Source organism: Centrocercus urophasianus, unplaced genomic scaffold (assembly GCF_019232065.1).
Source record: "Centrocercus urophasianus isolate 14NV4802_14NV808 unplaced genomic scaffold, USGS_Curo_1.0 seq_29, whole genome shotgun sequence".
In the NCBI taxonomy this organism is placed as follows: Eukaryota; Metazoa; Chordata; class Aves; order Galliformes; family Phasianidae; genus Centrocercus; species Centrocercus urophasianus.
Window position 1 is genome coordinate 5,985,570 of NW_024884855.1, and position 16,712 is coordinate 6,002,281.

The 16,712-nt window shown below is 40.6% G+C and overlaps 1 protein-coding gene across 2 annotated transcripts in view; it reads right to left on the bottom strand.

Moving 5' to 3' along the window:
* Positions 1-3,210: 3,210 nt before the first annotated feature.
* The window catches only part of BMERB1 (bMERB domain containing 1), a 44,786-nt gene continuing 31,284 nt past the window's right edge, over positions 3,211-16,712 (bottom strand). The window contains exons 3-6 of one of the 2 annotated variants that reach the window (XM_042828246.1): positions 11,604-11,677; positions 9,239-9,353; positions 7,642-7,724; positions 3,211-6,369 (exon numbers count right to left, since the gene is read on the bottom strand). In XM_042828246.1, the coding sequence (XP_042684180.1) occupies positions 6,257-6,369; positions 7,642-7,724; positions 9,239-9,353; positions 11,604-11,677 (385 nt within the window). In that variant the 3' untranslated portion in view covers positions 3,211-6,256. Of the gene's footprint in view, positions 6,370-6,718; positions 7,221-7,641; positions 7,725-9,238; positions 9,354-11,603; positions 11,678-16,712 lie in introns of those variants that run through there. The other variant, XM_042828247.1, reaches the window with a different exon arrangement.

Here is a 16,712-nt window from a genome sequence, read left to right on the forward strand (position 1 = left end):
GGAACAGATAGAAAGAAATAGATGTTCTCTTGAGTTTTAATCTCACTTTGAAATGTTAAGATAGAGATGTGATTAATGTAGTACAGATCCAACTAGTAAGACATCTTGCTGTGCAATGAAGTTATCCAGTCTTTTTGGGTAAAACAGCCTTGTCTTCTAGCTTGCTGAGGATGGTAGTTAACCAGGAGCTACAAGTTTGGCATGGAAGTTGTTTTGCTGCTTCACTAGACAGCTTTGAACAAGTAGTTAAAATATGCAACTAAATTGGATTATTACATCTCATTTTTTATGGACAGAAGTAAAGAGCTGCATGAGATCTAAGTACATTCATTAATGGAACTGACAAAAGGAATTTCTGCTAGAGTAAATGTCTGCCCCAGGTGAATGGTTGTTTGACCTCATAGGATACTTGTTCAGTCAACAGTTTTAAAGTAACTGCTTAGGTATTTAACACAACATAATTAGTGTAATAAACGCCTTTCTCCAAAAAGAGGAGTGGGAAAGTGGTAAGAACTTTATCTAAAGCATAACAAACACTACAGACAAATCGTCACTGCTCTAACTTCACTCTTTTGGTAGTTGTGAACGTTTTTATGTGAATAAAATCCTCATGCCACATTACGTGTTTAACTGCAAAAGGTGAGTTTGATTTTTGTTTTTCTTGCTGTGAATGTTCTCATCTTCATTCTCTTGTCATCTGTTTAAATCAATTAAAGTTATGATTAAATTAACTATTTCAGAATGATTTGCTTTTTTGCCTTTTAATAATGCAATTGCATGGTGAGCTGTGCTTTAACTTATTTCTCTTCATGTCTAGAAATCACAAGAGATACAGGCATAAGGTCAGAGTTGGAGATAGAGTTGGGGGCATCAGGCTTAGCTGCTGTTTCAGGTACAGTGTGGAATAATTTGGCCAAGAAATGACAGTACTGTCTGTATTCTAGACAGATTCAGGGGTTTGGTTCTGGGTGGTGCGGTGTGGATTGAACCTGAGCTGCCCAGCCTTGCTTAGCTTTGATACCCGCTTACAGAAAAGTGAATGGCCGAAGAGTGTTTGCATCAGTGAAGCCCGCTTATCAGTCTGTAACTCTGTTGGCTTCTTAATCTTGTCAATTTCTTCTGCCTTGCACTTGAAAAGCAATGTGTCTTTGCAACTAAACTTTTGCAATTGGAATACTTTATTTCTTTTGTGCCTTTGAAAACTAGAGGTCAGTTCTGGCTTTGAATGACTTCAATGCTTGGCCCAGTTCAGGGTACTGTGTGCCCATTGAAGGGTGCTGATGTACTCAAGTCAACGTTTTACTGATGTGTGTGTGTGTGTGTGTGTGTGTGTGTGTGTGTGTGTGTGTATATGTAATATGGTGTGCTACATTGTGCAAATGTGTGCAGCTGAGGTAACTAGAGATCTTACTCTTCTACAGTGTTGTAGTATTTGTTGAGAGGATGTGGTACAATGCCAAATCCTTTCCAGCATGCACTGCTACAGTGAATGTAGTATTCTTGTACGGACTGTGTTCATGTTTAGAATCATGTGAATGGAGGAAGTAAAACTTAAATCTGAATAAAAAGAGCTTTTTTTTATGTAGGAAGCAAACAGTGATACTTGAAGGTATTATTTCTGAGCATTTCGTGTAGAGTAAGAAATGCTCCCTATAAGAAAAATCTGTTAAGACCCTTCTTAGTTTCTCTACTAATCCAGCCTAGAATACTTATCTAATGGAAAGCATGTTTTCCTTTTAGTTAATTTCTACTGATGTTGCATTTATTTTCCTTACTGATTTAATCAGTTTAGCTGTAAGCAGTCAGAAGCCTGATAATGCAGGTTGTACTTAGAACTGTTGGAAGTACAGATACCTTTATCTGAATAGGTCTTTAAATTTAAGCTGAAGTGTGAGGGCAGAACTCTCAGACAAGGGCTGAAATTTTTGCCAGCAGATTTGGGATAATGAGGTCATTCTGCAGCAAGACCTAGCAGCACCTTATTGGATTGCAGATTAGTGACTTTTTAAGAGTAGTATAAACACAACGTGTGAAAGGAATTCAGAGAGAAGCTTTAAAGTTGAAGTTCTTTGAACCTTCAAATTCCTCTCAAATACATTCATGATCAGAAACACGTATTAACAGTTTGCCAGTGAGACTAATTTCCAGCTAGAACCAAATAGTTCTGTTCTCAGCTAGAACTTTCAGTCTTACCCACTGTAAGAAGTCTGAAATCCCTCAAGTTTTGCTGCCAAGAGTTAACTCTGGCTATTCATTAGCTGCCTTTGAAATTCAAGTCAAAACTAGCTGCTTCAGAGTTGGGACCATGTCTCTGAGGGTGCAATTCTATATCTCATGTAGAATGAGCTCTAACTCATTTGAAGCAGTAGACTTCAGTCAGCTGTAAGTGCTTTGTAGTGCCAATAGCATGGCTTTAGATCAAACTGAGTAGAATATTGGGAGAACTGTTCTCCTTAACTGTCTGCACAGCTGCAAATGGAAGTGTGCTCTTATGTCTGTGTGAGAGGGCATGAAGTGTGACGAAAAACTGAATCTCACGTGAACTTAGCCACCCACGAAGGTGAAGGCGTGCCCGAGTACTTCCAGCCCTGCAGATCGGCCTGCAGCTGTATGGGACGTGATGCTGGTGTATGCAGTGTTCTTGAAAAATAAGTAAACTACTACTGTTTCTTTTTGGAGGATGAGGGGAAATGTTCCTGAAAGAACTTGGGAACTCGTGTCTTGGGTAACAAGTCGTGAGTAACCTGCAGTCATTGGGACAGTCAGGCAGAGGAAGTCTGGATGGTACAATCTCTCTCCCCATGTATTGCTGGTTTTGAGCAGACGTTCCTCAGTTGGGCTGCAGGGTTATGTTCAAAGCTTTCTGTTGAGCTGAACTGGATTTTGTTGGAATGATACCCAGTTCTATTGGGACAGTTATTTTTCCAAATGCTTGGAGCTCTAGGCTGCTGTGAGGTTTTGAAGCTGTCTGGGACAGGCACGACACTGACTAACTATTTGCTTTCCTGTGGGGCCTGCTGGAGGAACTTTTTTTTTTTCTCAGTAAGAACCATTTCATTTGCAGTACTAACTTAGCAAATCCTTTTTCTTGCAGAACAGTAATCCTTGTTTTGCAAAGTGCAGCGTGGTGAATGCATCCCACTGTAACCCACAACCACCTCCTTCAGTATTAAGAACAAAACAACACATGCTTAGTATAATACAGCAGCTTAGTTTATTTGGAAATACATTTAACTTTGCTGAAGAGTCAGCAGACCTAGGGGAAGGGTACAAGAGAACCATTTGCTGGTAGAACTACTGATCAGTACAAATAGCACTTTGTCACTTTTCTTGTTGCAAACTGAGATCCTTCCTAGAGCTTAGCCACGTTTACCGGCTCACAGAGAAGTGTTAATCTACCTCCAATTTTCCTCTCTCTGACGCCTTGCTGCCTTTTTGGCTGGATGAACAGCCAGAACTTCAAGAAAAGGTTTTACATGCTTTGGTCAAACAGATTTCCCTTTTGCAGACAGTTGACAGGCATTGGAGAACTGGCTCTGAAATGATGGCAGGTGCGCTGTGTGGCCACCTACATGTTCTTGTCTCAAGTTTTCTGCTGGTTTTGAACTGGGGGGGGGGGGGGTGCACACTGTTCTGTATTCATTGGGTTATGGAAGCTATGATACTTGAGGGTAAGTACTGTATTTTTGTCTCATTTCTTAACACAAGGACTGATTTCTGCACAGTTCCCAAGTTTAATTTGTTCAATCACAGCTGTTGTTTGAAGCAAACCATCAGGGCTCTGCTGTGTTCTGGATGGACAACACCGTACACCAGTGCTGCTGACCCCAGCTGAGAGCTCAGCCTTTTATTTTTGTAAAAAAAGAAAACAACTTTACTGTGGAACAGCATTGTGAGCTCCCCATCCAAAGGAGCCACATACGGAAAACCTTTCAGCTAAGGTAGTGCTTCTGGAAATAAAGTTTACTTTCATTAATACTGCTGTTTATCAAGTCCCTCAGGGCATATCATGTTCACATTTGTTGGGCCTTTGCTTCATTTTATGTCAGTGAAATTTTAATTACAGACCTATGTTTTGCTGATTGCTTTTTCTTTCTAAGGGAGTGGTGGTAGGCAGCTGTGTGGCACATAGGACATATCCTGGTCATCAGCACAGCCTGGTTTAAACTCTCATGTTCTTAAGTCACCTCTTGTCTTCTGATACCTGTATGTGAATCCCTTCACTTACTGGCATTTGCAATACTTGATTGTAACAGTGGACCCTTCTAAGGCTTCCCTGCAAGTTGTAATTTTTTAACTTCCCTTTGACTTTGTGATGTAACACATCTATACCTTAAGACATCAGGAATTATCAGTATCTTAATAGGGTACCAGCAAATTCTGCTGAACTGGCCAGAAGTCAGTGGTATTTTCCCCTATAGGCAAAGCAGTTCCACCCAGAACTCCCATAAGTACATGGGTGCTATACAGCCTCCAATTCATACCAGACAGAGTAGCTGTTAACAGCTACAGAGCCTTATATGTTGTGCAATGGGTGTCCAACTGTATCTGACTATTCAGCCTTGGACGTGTTTTCTTTCCACATCTTTGAACAAAGTATGTAATGTGCTTCATGTCTTAGTGGAAGCCTTTGGTGTTATTTCTTCCTCAACCCTTAAATCTTAAGGATCTTGTCACCGCCAGTCCTGCATCACAAGCGAGTCTGCAGTGATTCTGGAAGTGCAAATGTTCTTCATTGAACCAGTCCAATTCTAGAGAGTTGTTTTTAATTTGTACAAGAACATATTGATTTACTCTTGATGGTGTTTCTCCTCAAAACTTGGTAAGATACTTTCTCTAAAAACAAGTCTATTCTTTTTGGGTAGCTCTGCTGTTGGTATTTTTCCCCTTTATGCATAACTTTTGTATACTTTTGTGGTTCTTTTGTATACAAGTGCACATCTAACTTGGCTGGTTTTGCAAAGTTGAAGCTACTCTTTAAAACTTTCTTACTTGAAGGACTTTTGCTATCGGTTTGTTACTTCTAAGCCTGAGATTGTTTTCACATTGTATCATGTACATTTATGTTATTATTTACACCTATCACAATACACATAGTCACACACCAGCTACTGACAGCTAATATTAAATTCTACAGTTTTAATCTGCATAGAGACCAGAAATGCATTAAATGGAGAAACACACAAGTCTTTCTGTATTGCCCTTAATTTTCAACCTATTTTGTGTAGAATATGGTCATCTTCATACCACAAGTGTCTGCTTCTGTATTTTTATATTTGTCTTGTGGCCAATTTGTATTGGGTAGCTAATGTCTCCCCACACTTAATAGCTTCTATTTCTCATGGTCATTAATTATGCAATTAATAGTTGGTTTTAAGCTAATAGTTAAATGTTGGTTCTGTGTTGGTGTGTTCAGCTCTTCTCCCAGCAGCCCATCACTGGCAGGTAATCTCATAATGCATACAACTTTAGTAGGCAAAAAATTTTGCAATTACCCCTCTGACTCTGTGAAGTGAAGAGCTGTGAGAGAAATAAGACAGCTGGAATAATCCTTTACATACCAATCACTGTAGCTGTGCTTTCTAGAGCTTTACCAAGACTTACTTTTCCCAGTGAAAGCATATTTTGAGTAACTCAGAAATCAGAGGGTATAAGATCTATATCTGCTTGCAGCATTCTTGTTACTGACATTTAGTTTTGAGAAACAATTCAAAGTGAAACTTCACAGCAAAGTAGTTAACTTACAAGCTAATGTGATGATGATTTTGCATGTAACATCAGTTACCCTAAAATTGTTTAATTTAATCTATCAGTTGTCTTACATACTGCAGTGCTATCTGTGGCTCTTATTTTAAAAAGTAGCCAAAACAGAATATTCCAGCAAATGTTTGAGTGTTGTTTGTGAGAGGAGGAAGGTATACAACAAATTCTTATGAAGTGACCTACTAAAATTGCTTTTTTACACATTACTTGATGAAACTTCTTTCACTTTTATCACAGGGATATTTTTGTTAACAGTATTACAGATCTCTTCTGGTCACTGGACAGCCACTATATGGATTTCTTGCTTTTTTAGGCATGCGTGTTGAGTGATCCATGCAACAGTGAAGAACCTGCCATTGTACATTCCATGTGTTACAGCTGCACCACAGTTGATCTTCGTTCATTTAGTGGGATGCTGTTAGATGCCTCTACCCTACAGTTTCCTTCAGTGAAAACATCTGAAAAGACAACAAACATGGTAGAGAGCCCAGAGCTACATGATGCTGCATTGTGTGGCTCCACAGCAATCTTTAATGATGGCCAATCCTGCCTTGGCAATGGCGGGCTTGCTTGGAGGAGGTTCTGCCTTCTTTTCTGTTGGGCTGCCTGCAGTGTTCAAGACAGGACACTGTTACAATCAAGCTGTTCCTTCCTGCTTCTGGTTTAAAGTATATAACTAATTATTCTCCCCATCTACCTCCAAACCTTTTAAATTTGTTTCAGTGATAATATTCAAGATGCCTTATCCATTTTGAGGAAGGAACTAGGAAGGGTTAAAGAATCCAGACTTCCCTAAGGGTAAGCTGCTTGCATCTTGTTCAGTCCAGGTACTCATTCACAGATGCATGGTCAGATAAAAGGTCCTCCCACAGAGAATCACTTACTGTACTGAGCATCTCTAAACACAGAGCTGAAGAATAAGAATCTTAGTAAAGTTTATTCTCTTAAACTTGGATGCTCTACCTACAAGAACAAGAAAAAGGCAGGCTTTCATTTTTTGGGGGGTTGAAAAGAACTACAACACTAACGTTGTATTTAATAAACACAAAATAAACTAACAATGAAGGTAAGTCATGCTAAAAGGATAAAAATTAGTGATGGATCTTGAAAATGTTTCTGCAAACCTCACACTTCAGTCATTGCATGTTTTCCTGAATGTTCTATAGCAAGCTGTTGATCTATGCAAAGTGGTGGTGTTTGGGTACTAACCTCTTCAGCTTGGGACTGAATTTACCATCCATGGACACTGTTCTCACTTAACCATTTCCATGTCTGATAGGTGAAAATCAATCTAGTAATTCCTTTTAAAATTCCTGCTGTGACAATTCTGTGTGAAAATTGGAACTAAAAGCTTCCCAGGGATCAGGAAATGTGTGTATTTGTAGTACTATCTGTAATCAATTTGGATGAGTTGACAAGTTTATTTTTGGTGGTAAGATGCAGGAGACTTGGGGCAGCTGTGGAAGTTAAAAAATATATATATATATATATATATATATTTGCAATTATACATCTTGCCAGCTGTAAACTAGACAGTCTTGACTTCAGATACCCAGCATATTGCTTATGAGGGTTTTCCAGACTTCTTTGTGAAACTAGAAGGGAAAATAATTGGAGGCAAAAAATAACACCAACAACCAGTTGCTTACAAAAGCAGGTTGTGGTAATATACCAATATAGTTTGCATATTTAAAATGTTAAAAAACCATCTGAAGTGGTTGTATGTGGATTCAGTTTTAAGGGGTAACTGGGCATCCAGATTCTAAGTGGCTGTAGTCTAGATTTGGCAGTGGTTGGCCCAACATCCATTGATACACCCTTATATCCAGTTGTCCTTGAGATTATTCCTATTATTTTTCTTAATGTTCAGGAACTCACTGGTAAGAGACTGTGTTGCTTTGTCTAAGGGTTTTAACTTGGTGCGGAGGAATTCAGCCATCTCCTTGTCTTCTTCTTTCTCCCTGAAAAAAAGAAGTATGTTAGACTACTCTTTGTTGGCCAACAGGACAGTAAAAGGCATAACAGCTATGATCAAATCACTACTAAATGAGGGGCTTTCTTCTCATCAAAAACTTTTTTTTTTTTTTTTGCTGCTTATTAAAGCACAGTAGTTGCCTACATGAAAACATGTATGAGTCTCTTCTTGAATTCAAAGAAACTTTTCCCCAAAGCTCTTTACAAACAGTGCTGGATTTGCTATATTCTCTGAGCAGAGGATTTAAACCATAAAGCATCATCAATTTTAAGATGGCCTCAAAGTCATTCACCATCCTTCCTCTACAAAATAAAGCAGAGGATATAAGCATGCTTAATTTAAACATCAACTTAAACAAAATGAGATCTTACATTCCACTGGCACAGTCTTCACCAAAACAAAGTATGTTTCTGTTTCCACGAAGGCCACAATATTATCTTGGGAACAAGATGATGTCACGGTCCTCGATAGCCTCTAATAAGGATGTTTTTGTTTTAGTTTCTCTTCTAGCTTATTTAAACACTAACAGTGGGAGCACTGTTGGAGTATTTCAGAGCAAAAGCAGACTTTATTGTCCAAAGCTTTAAAGCAAAGCATCAGTTATTACTGCAACTGTCAATCAATGCCAATGTAGCCACATCTGCACAGTGCATGGCACTATGCTTTCAGAAGCCTACAATTAGGCTTCTGTAGTGTCTGGCTGCTGCCAGCATTTGCAATTTGCACATAGAATCAGCTCTGGATTATGTTGTTAGCTCAGGCTTTTTGTCAGCCTGCTGCCTTTGGCCTGCTCTCTTTGATCAACTGCAGGACTGGCAAGCTTGCTTCCCCCTGGTCCTTTGCCTGCTTAGAATTGCAATGTGTTGGAGTAGATACTGTCATTCACACTAAATGGGCTGATGGAGCCTTGAATCATTACTGCAGAATTAAAGAGGGGGGGAAGAAACAGGGAAATCCTGACTATTTATGTGACGTTGGAACTCAGTGCAGCAGCTCAAAGTCAGCTGTATAAGAAGACTATGACTCTGGGCTGAGATTCCCAGCTCGCTTATCATTTAGGTTAGGTAAACCTAAATTAGCAATTGCCTTTCCTTTTTTTTTTTTTTTTTTAATGCTACAACAGGGAAGGAATAATGAGAGCAAACTTAGTACCAATGATAATAATTGAGGTGTCTGCACCACCAGTGATAAGATCCTCTGGCAGCAGTGACAATCCTTCCGTTTGTAATGGTAAATGCCCAGTCGTATTCTGATGAGAAAATGTCTAAACTCCTCTGTCATCATGGGATGTCAATTAGGACATTGCTGGCATGGAGAGCAGAAGTGCAGTAATTTAGGTTTTTGTTTTCCTTTTTCCACAGAATAAGGCAGAAGCTTTTAATTTGGTAATGGGTTTTAAAAGACCAATTTTCTCTTGGCAGTATAAATGTTGTCACTTATCCAGTGTAGAATTAGGCTAATGAAATCTTCAGCATGAATTTGGTTGCTTTTAGTTCTTACCGTAATCTCTCCACCTCTGCATCATCTACAAGAAAATCTCTTTTTTGCACCAGTCTATGAATCTTCTGAATCAGTTCATCTTCTCTTTGTTTCTCCATCTTTGTTTTTTCTTTTTCTGGTCAGAAATAGGGCAGGGAGAAAAAGGCTGTTACTTCAGATTCCAGGAAGCTGGGCAGGGGAACTGCAGCTGTCTAAGAATGTTTTGGTGATGGAAGTCCGTGACTGCAGAACCATGCAGTTCTGTCTGCTGCCTCCTTTCTTCTTACCATCTCTTGTTTTTGTTCAGTTAGTGCACTATGGTCTTTGTGAAAGGCTTGTCAAGGCTATTACTTCTAATGCTAAATTACTCTATAAGGTGCTACTCTGCTGTTTTGCTATCTTTTTAAAGAAGTGTTTTGGCTTTAAAACAAAGAACCAAGAACTGAAAATCCCCAATGCCTCCAGTAACAGGGAAAAAAAAAAAAAAGGTCCATTTTTCTTCATTAAGATACACCAGCTCCTCTTAATCTCAGGGAAAATGGGAACACTCCAAAAGGAACAATTTCTCTCTATTTCATGACAGACAGAACCATCGTAAAATAAAATCTGGTAACAAGGCATCTTCTCTTTACGCTGCTGATAATAGGAGCTACTTTCCACTTCTTTCCATCTGCCCTCTTCATGGACTGTGAAACTGCTCTCCCATCCCCTCCTCTCCTTAGAAAACCAGCTGCCAAATGCCTGAAATGCGTGCATCCTGTATTGTGGCACAGTACCATAAACTCAAAGCCTCACACTGACTGCATTGGCTAACTCAGCCCACTGAAACCAAAGAGCAGGGCCCTGTGCGGATCTGTAGTGCAAGGAAAATTCTGATTCATGGTGCTATGAATGAACCCATTTCCAGAAGTGCTTTCTCTAGGTTAGCTACGTGCTATGTAAGAACTCTGTTTTGTGGCAATGCCAGCACAGCCTTTGTGAAGGTGAAAGTGTTCTTGCCAAAAGGTGGTGCTGCTGGAACTGCTCAGATGTAAATTCTGAACTTTTGCTGATATCTGCGTAGTGCTGAGGAGAAACTGTTGTCTGTTGATTTCTGCTTAACGCTTTGTGACTGGAAAATAGTTTCAAAAAGGTTATTGGGAAAAACAAACAGACTATCGCATCGAAAACCCTCAAACTGATTAACCCTAGGAGTTAGGCAGAAGATAAAGGGGTTGAGAAAATTGCAGTCCGGAAGAGGTGAGGCAAGGGTATTCATGCATAGCTATTTTTCATCACTCATAATCCTTTCCCACCTCGTTTGAAAACCAACAACATACCAACAGCGTTGCTACAAATCCAGTGTGACCTCTAAGTCACTAAGAAGTGTAAAGAAGGGGAATACAAGCAACATGGTGAACATACTTTGAGAGCAGAGAAAAGTGGAAGTTCTTATCTAAATGAGAATACATGGGCTCAGAGAGAGAAAAATGGACCTCTTTTTTATTTCATGATTGACCTGTTCTCTCCTTCCAGGGGAGAATACTGTTTAAAGCTGCACAATAAAATGTAGGGGGAGGAGGTGAGCATAACGAAAGGAGTGTGAAAACCAGTCCTTCGCAGTGAGGAGGCAACAGATTACATCTGAGAGGTGCTAAAAATGTGGAGTGTAATGTAGATAGCCTGGTGAAGCCTCCCAGTGTTTTCAAAATCTATCTGCAAAACAAGCAGAGCAGGACTGTTGTGGATGATCTAAAACAGCAAAGCTGTAGCAAAGCACAACTTCTCATTGATTTCAGCTGGAGTTTGAATGTGAGGATTGTAAAACTGCACACAACTCCAGTCCTTCCCTGAGCAATGTATTTGCAGTAAATTTAAGGCAGAATGCAAAGCATGCTTTTGCCTCTTGCTTTTTGTATAAACCTGTTTCTTTTTACTCTGGAAGGCAGATTTAACAACAGATGTGACAATGAATTGGTATATCTAGGAAAAAATCTCTCATTCACAGTAATGGTTTTAAGACCTCCATTCTTCCTGTTATCTCAGCCCTCTGTCTTTTCTGCTTGACCATCTCTGTGCTGGTTGGTTCCCTTGAGATTCCCAAGGGAGTGCAAGAGCAAGGGAACATGCACCTTATTTGAGTGTTATCTGCAGGTTTGCCATCAAGGGAGCAGTGAAATACAGCATGAAAACAACTGTGGACGCCAGAAGATTAAAGATGAGAAGGAAAAGAGAAATAAAAATAAGGACCAGACGAAGAAGGAAATACATGAAGACAGACTATACAAAACAGCCCTGGGTGGAGGTTTCTGAGGGAGGTCTGCACTAAGAGCAGAGGTGTGCTCCTGAAACCATCTCCTGCATTGCCCAGGCATTATCCTGATACTGACTTAGAGACAGCCATTACCTGGGATAGCTACCAAGCTCTGCAGCTCCTTCTTAAGGTTCATAATGTCTTTGCACAGCTGAATGTCATCCATCCTGCAGAAAGAGAAAAAGCACAGTCAGAGACATGCAAATCCCATCCCCTGTTGACAGAACCAGATGGATCTCATATGAGTATGTGGTACTGTTCCTTTCCTGGGACGTGTACCACATTGAAGGGCTGGGTTTTAACCTGGGGATTCTTACGCAGTTCATTCACCAGCTGTAACAGATATGGACTATAGTACAGCTTTTGCTGTTGAGCCTTTGGTTACTTGTCTTACTGATTTGTATGGAGGTCCAACTTGTCACTGCAGATTATTTTAGTTGTATCTTGAATCAAACTTTACAGAGCAGGTATCTCTATATATTTAATAGTTATGGAAAACATTGGTGTGCTATGGTGCATGCACTGCAGCAACAATTTTCATTGGGAAAATGGCAAGAGGGAGAGCAGCAGTGGTCGTGGAAAGGGGCAGCAGAAGCTGGTGTGGTATTTGGCACAGCCAGAATGAGCTTTACCTTCTACTACTAATTTTCTTTGTGACCTTACTAACTTAGTCCTGAAGTTAGCAAGGTTCAGCACTGTCTTTCTAGCAAGAGGTGTATTTTACTGCTTGAGTCACACGGGCAGCCAAGGCTCATGTACTTGTTCTGAGGGCTGCATCATGGGGTTCCATTGGAAATCACACCATAAAGAGCACAAAAAGAGCCCATTTAATTAACTGTACATGTTTCAACTCAGCTGTCACTGATATTATCCTTGTCTGCCCGGATCTGTGAATCACTCTTCTATAATTCTGTGCCTGAAGGGTGGTTTGCCTGTTGCCTGAGCACCCAAAGGAAGCTGAAGTTCTATCAGAGCTTGGGTTGTCACAATGCTATTCCAAGATAGGAAACCCGAGGTATTAGAGCATGCGAGTAAGAGTGCGCGAGTGCACAAAGGACAGTGCAGTCAAATTACAGAATTAAGTGAAAAGTGGAAGAAGTAGGTGTGTCTGACACGAATCAGATTTTAATCACAACCTAAGAACTTTTATTCTCCCTGCCTCCCCTGCACGGAATGCAGGTCTCCATGGGGAGCCGGCCCTCAGATGCTTTGCTCATGTTAGTAGATTGTGCTGATCCTTGTCTTACTTGCTGCTTTGATCAACTCCATTTTGCCAGTTCCCTTCCATTCATTGTGCTATGACACCTGTTTCTAGTATCTTTTTTACTTCTCTCTTCCCCAGATGTCACAGTGAAATACCTCTCATAAAATTCTTTATTGCTAACCTCCTGATTTAGGGGCTTGGGCACTGTTCTGGACTTCCAGAAGTCACTGAGATAATAAAAGTTTAATTGTCTCTCAAGGCATTGCACTCCTGCTATGCACCTGACTTACAAGGCTTGCTGTTATTGGCAAGATCAGCATGTTATCCTCAAGGCTAGCCCATGGTTCACTGCCATGTATGTTCAGCACACCTGGCAGCAGAGACCTTAATACAAAGGATTTTTCTTACTTGGACTCCTCATATTCATACTGATCACGAGCAAAGCCTGTTTTACTTTTGAGATCCATCATGCTAAATGGTACTGAAATGACTCCTATCAATTAACAATCTTAAACACTGTCCCCTCACAGAATCAGTATTCAAACTGTGCTGGGATGTGAGCAAGCCACGCAGCTGCTTATTCATTCAATGTTCATGCCATTTGGGTGTCATTTTAATATAATGAGTGTTAATATATTTGAAGAAAATGGCCGTGATTAACAGAAAGAAGTTTTTGGCAAGAAACATTCACTGCTGAACTGCTGTATTCAAATAGCTGAGGGTCAGACCCTCAACTAGTGAAGAGAACAGTGAGTTTCTACTTTTTTCCTTTGAGGAAGATTGGGCCCCATTCTGGAAAGATCTGAAAGATGCTATTACTTCACTGCCTCAGTTTGGCTCTCTGCCTTCTCAAGAAACTCCAAAAGCTAATGCCATTGCATTAAAATACCACTGGTAGTATGTTCCAAGTGAGCAAAATCATCTACGTCTGGGAGTCCCTGTGGAGTCCCTGTGCTCCATATTACCTATTGGTGGGAAAAGTACAGGCTTTATACCCTTTCAGCAACTGTAGATGCAATTGCCTCCACTATTCTAGGTTTCTTTTTTTCTTTTCCACCTGACTGCAGAGCATACGTTTTGCACTCTCCATATGCATTCTTTGCATTTCGTTCTCCTGTCTCATAACTCACAGGAGAGAAGTGAAAATGTGGCCAAGCACCTCAGGGCTGCAGCAGCTCTGTGACAACCTGCATTCCAAAAGTCACGCTCCAGGTGACTTCTCCAGAGTCCCAGTTCCATAGACCAGTGCATTCTGATGATGGCCAAAGATTCAATTGACCATCTGTACCAATCCCTTAGGCACACAGAACATCTTTCCTCCCATCTGTGTCAAACAGCCTTTGTGTTTCTCATCCACTCCATGGTGCCCATTAGGAAAAAAATCAAATTAAAAGGAAAAAAAAAAAAAAAAGATATGGTTAAATTACTAAAGGAGGGATATGGGATATATTCATCCCATCTGACTTAATGAAAGCAGAAAGAATAGCTGTTTTTCACTAAAAAACATTCCTAGCAATTAACACTGTATGTAGGGCAGCAACCGATGTTGTGGGCAAGGTCCACCTCACTGCTCTCAAAGAAAAGGGAAAAGAACAAGGTCTCATGGGGAAGAAAGCTCTTTGAAGGCTGTTTAATCCAGACTGTTAGATGAACCTCCTTCTCTTTTCCCCTTTGTGCTCTGGTTCTTGTGCTGGACAGTCAGGGTTTGATGGAGAGCATATCGGTAGCACTGTCAGACCTCTCAAGGAAGTATAAAAAGAGCTCTGGCAATCTTAAAGAGAGCAGGAATACACGTAGCACAGAGAAATAAACCCTTTGGGTCCCTCAACCTTTTACAGAGAAGTGCTGAGACGTGCTGAGACTATTCTGTAGCACTTGATGTTCCATGCTGTAAGTGCGATCCGTCAGATTGCAAGATGGACAGGAGGAAAAGCTGCACAGACTACTGTCCAGCTTATTTAAGAGCACTGCTATGCTCCCTGTGCACCCAGTGCTCTTCTCGAAGGAGAGCAACACAAGCAGGCTGCTGTTCTGTGCTGAATGCAGAAGGATCCCTATAGAGTAGCCCAGGGTACTGAAATGATATCTTTCAGCTCTGCTTACGCAATCTCCAAAGACATATGCATAAAATTTGCTATATCAACACAACCTTTGCTGAACTCTCTGTCCTCTGGATTTTGCAGTCCCTGCAAAATCATCTTTGATGTCATAGAAAAAGCACCAGTAAACCAAACAGCGGTTACAATATGTCTGTTTCCCCCCAAGGCTAAACTTTAAATGTCTGCCCAGCAATTCTGAATATGTGAGTTATGAGGATGATAAAACATTTCTCTTATTAAGAGCCCAGATCCATTCCTGGAGAAACTGAAATAGCATTGAACTAGGGATGGACTTTCCTGACACACAGTATGTAATTCTGCACTTCTGGATTTTGATGGCTTATTGCAAGAAACCTTCTGTATGCTTGGAGATATACCACAGAAGCTTGTATTACTTTCTTTCTTGGTATTCAAACTGTTTTATCAAAACCTAAAAGCAGATTCTTTTGTTTGCCCCTAAAAATGAAAAAATAGCTCAAAATGAATGAACAGCATGAGCAAAGGATTTTCTAAACATGTCACAAAACGACAGGAAAATAAATGGGTCGGAAGAGTCTTCAGTAATCGGGCATGGTGACTCAACCCTGATACATGCTTCTTTGGTGCAATTACCAGCAGCAGAATGCTGCAGGCACTGTCCTTCCCATAAGATCCACAAGTGAGGTGACAGCGTGAGTCACCTCTGTCATCCACCATCTGGACGAGGGGGTGCAGGGCAAAGAAATAAAGGAGACCTCCCGTTCAGCTGTGCCCTGAAGGGTCTCTGAGGCTATAGAAGACAATGGCAGACAGAGAGGAACTAAAAACAAAATATTCTGTACTGAAAATGGAAGGAGTATTTTGTTTTGTTTCAATAAAAATTGTTCCATGACAGTTCTTCTTTCCATCTGGGGAAAACCTGACTCCCTATTATAAAACCCAGTAGCTAGCTATAGCTGTGCTTTCTTCAAGAAATGAAGAAAAAAAGGCAAAAATGATAGTAAAAGGCAATAGGAAAACCAGTAAATGCTCACTGTAATGGTCTGACAAAGAAAAAGAGAGCCAACAAGCTTGTCAAATGTTTAAGATTTGTGGGTTAGAACTATGTAGATCGCTCTGAAAGTAATACCTCCTATTTATTTCCATGGAAACCACAACAGATGCAAAGAGCACGATAACATTATTGGATAGAGCAAATTCTCAGCTACCAAACACTATTTTGCAACACACTCACCACCATTACCTGTGCATTTTTGCCAGCAATGAACAAGAGCTGCATGCCATGCTCATAAATCTGCACCAGCAGAGGTGACCAGCTGTCACTGTCACTACTGCTGAAACACACCACCAGTGCCTCACTGTGCAAACAGACACTGTTCAGTCTCCATCAATGTTCAGCAAGTGCCCATGAATGTCAGCGGTGCCATGTTTTCCAAATGGAAGAAAACCCCTTTGCTTTATACACACTTCCATGTCTGACACCACTCTGTCAGAATGCTCCTCTGCTGCCATCTGTCACACGGCAACAAAATATCATGGGATATTGGTGGGAAGGTTCGGTTTCCACTGTCATTCCACCAACATCCGCCTCGTGACATCATGGGTCAACATAATAAAACAGGAGGCATTACTTTTGGAGCAGCCCTCAGCATATGGGATTATCACCTTATTACTGAGCTCAGCATCTTGTGTTTCTCAGGCTGGAAGACACAAAGCTGGCAAGTCAGATAACAGATTGCTGACCAGCCTGCTTCACACATCAGGTTACAAATCAAAATCCTATGATTACCTTTAACTATTAAATTAAGCAAGCCTGACTTTTCTTGCTAAAAGCACTCTTCAGTGGAAGAGTGGTGGATAAAAGCACTGGACTGCAACGTTGTAAAGCGATGCTGTAATTCAGCTGTCATTTCATTCAGT